The sequence below is a fragment of the Salpingoeca rosetta genome (assembly GCF_000188695.1).
Source record: "Salpingoeca rosetta unplaced genomic scaffold supercont1.5, whole genome shotgun sequence".
Lineage (NCBI taxonomy): Eukaryota > Choanoflagellata > Craspedida > Salpingoecidae > Salpingoeca > Salpingoeca rosetta.
This window is the reverse complement of record NW_004754929.1, coordinates 1,599,634-1,601,513: the sequence shown is the minus strand read 5'-3', so window position 1 is coordinate 1,601,513 and position 1,880 is coordinate 1,599,634. Positions and strand designations below refer to the sequence as shown.

Below are 1,880 nucleotides of genomic sequence, written 5' to 3'. Positions count from 1 at the left end.
TCGTCGTGGAGCTTGGTGAATAAGCAGGCGTCGACGTGGCTCTGCGCCCATCCGTTGGTCTTGAGGAAGGTGTGCAGCTTCTTGGCCCATGCACGGCCAGCTTGCTTGAGGCCGTAGAGCGGCTTGAGCAGCCGGCACACCTTGCCCGCGTAGCGTTGAGCGCCGTCGCCGATGTCGGTGAAGTGCGGCGGCAGCTCCATGTACAGCTCCTCCTTGAGATCAGCCTGCAGGTAAGCCGACTTGAAGTCGAGCTGGTGCAGCTGGTGCTGTCGTTGCAGGGAGACGGCGAGCACAGTGAGGATGGTCTTGGCTGCTGGTGTTGGGGCGTAGGTCTGGTGGAAGTCGATGCCCCGTCGTTGGCTGAAGCCCTTGGCGACCCAGCGTGCCTTGAAGCGCGTCGGCGCGCCCTCAGCATCACGCTTCACCTTGAAGACGAAGCGCGACTTGAGAGGCGTGTGCTGCCGTGGCACTGCGCTGCGTGGGATGAGCTTGATGACGTCGTTGCGCTCCATGGCCCCGATCTCCTCCAAGCATGCCTGAGTCCACTGCTTGCGTTGCTGGCTCTTGAGTGCCTGCTTGATGCTTGCAGGCTCCGTGAGGCTGGTGTCGTCGCTGCTGCTTGCTGTGAACGCGCCTGCCTCGGTGTCGCTTGCATCTGTTGTGTCTGGATCGTAGTTGGCGTCGTTGGTGTCGCTGCTGCTGTCGTCGTCAAAGTCCGTGAGCAGGAAGTCTGTCTCGACATCCTCGTCCTGGTCCTCGTCGATGTGAACCGTTGGCGGCTCACCGTCAGTGGTGCTGTTGCTGCTGTCACGTGCACTGGGAAGCTGGAGCATGGACGATGTCGTGGATGTCTGCACTTGCTCCTCCCCCTCATCCACAACATCATCGGCCTTGGAGAAGGGAAGGAAGCGGACGTGGATGGAGGACACAACGGTGTTTGTGTCTGCGAAGTAGACGAGGTGGCTGTTGCTGCTGCTGTTGTAGCCGACGTAGATGCCTCGACGACCCTTGGGCTGCAGGCGTCCGCGCTGTGTGCTGATGTGGACGACGGCCGGCTGCCCGAAGATGTGCAGCTGCGGCACGTGCTTGGGCAGCGAGCCCGTGACAAGCTGCAGCGGTGTCTTGCCGTGGAGGGAAGGGCGAGGCATGTTGTTGAGGATGTGCAGGGCGTGGTTGCAGGCGAAACTCCAGTACGATGCGTCAAGGCCTGCACCCGTGATCATGGCTCGCACCATGTCGGAGAGGGTGCGCACCTGTCGCTCGACGATGCCGTTCTGCGCCTGGGTGTACGGCGGGGACTGCTGGTGCTGCTTCAGGTGCTTCTTGACGATGGCCTGGAAGTCAGCTCCGAGGAAGATGGCATCGGAATCCGTCTGGAGTGCTGTTGTTGTGGGCGAGATGGGGAGCTTGGTCTGGCGCAGGAAAGACTGGAACGCGGCAACTGCGTCCTTCTTGGCGTTGAGGTGGACTGCATGTAGGAGCTTGCTTCCCTCATCGACGATGACGAGGCTGTAGCGCTTGCCCGTGGGCGAGTCCGCGGTCCAGTCGACGATGTCGGCGTGGATGCGCTCGCCGGGCACCTGTGTGCGTTCCGCGTGCTTGCTGACGCTGTGACGAGTGCTCTTGGTCACTGCGCACGTTGTACACTGCTTGCTGCTGATGGCGTTGCGATCGTCGATGCCCATCAGCTTGCAGTACTGCTGCACGTCGTTGTCGTTGCGGTGGCCAAGCACATCATGCATCGATGGTGTGTGTGCCTTGCTCTGGGCTGCAGGAGCTGCTGCGGGTTGCTGTGGTTGCTTGCAGGCATCAGCGGTGAGACCGTGTGCCGTGGGTGGACCAACAGCAACAATGGGCCAGCACCGGAGGCTGTTGCGCTC

The 1,880-nt window shown here is 61.8% G+C and overlaps 1 protein-coding gene across 1 annotated transcript in view; it reads right to left on the bottom strand.

The window, feature by feature from the left end:
- PTSG_11876 (uncharacterized protein) overlaps positions 1-1,742 on the bottom strand; it is a gene marked incomplete at both ends in the record, with an annotated part of 5,211 nt that extends 3,469 nt beyond the window's left edge. The window contains one exon of the mRNA XM_004996849.1: positions 36-1,742. Coding sequence (XP_004996906.1) covers positions 36-1,742 — 1,707 coding nt within the window. The remainder of the gene's footprint in view (positions 1-35) is intronic.
- Between the last annotated feature and the right edge of the window lie 138 nt (positions 1,743-1,880).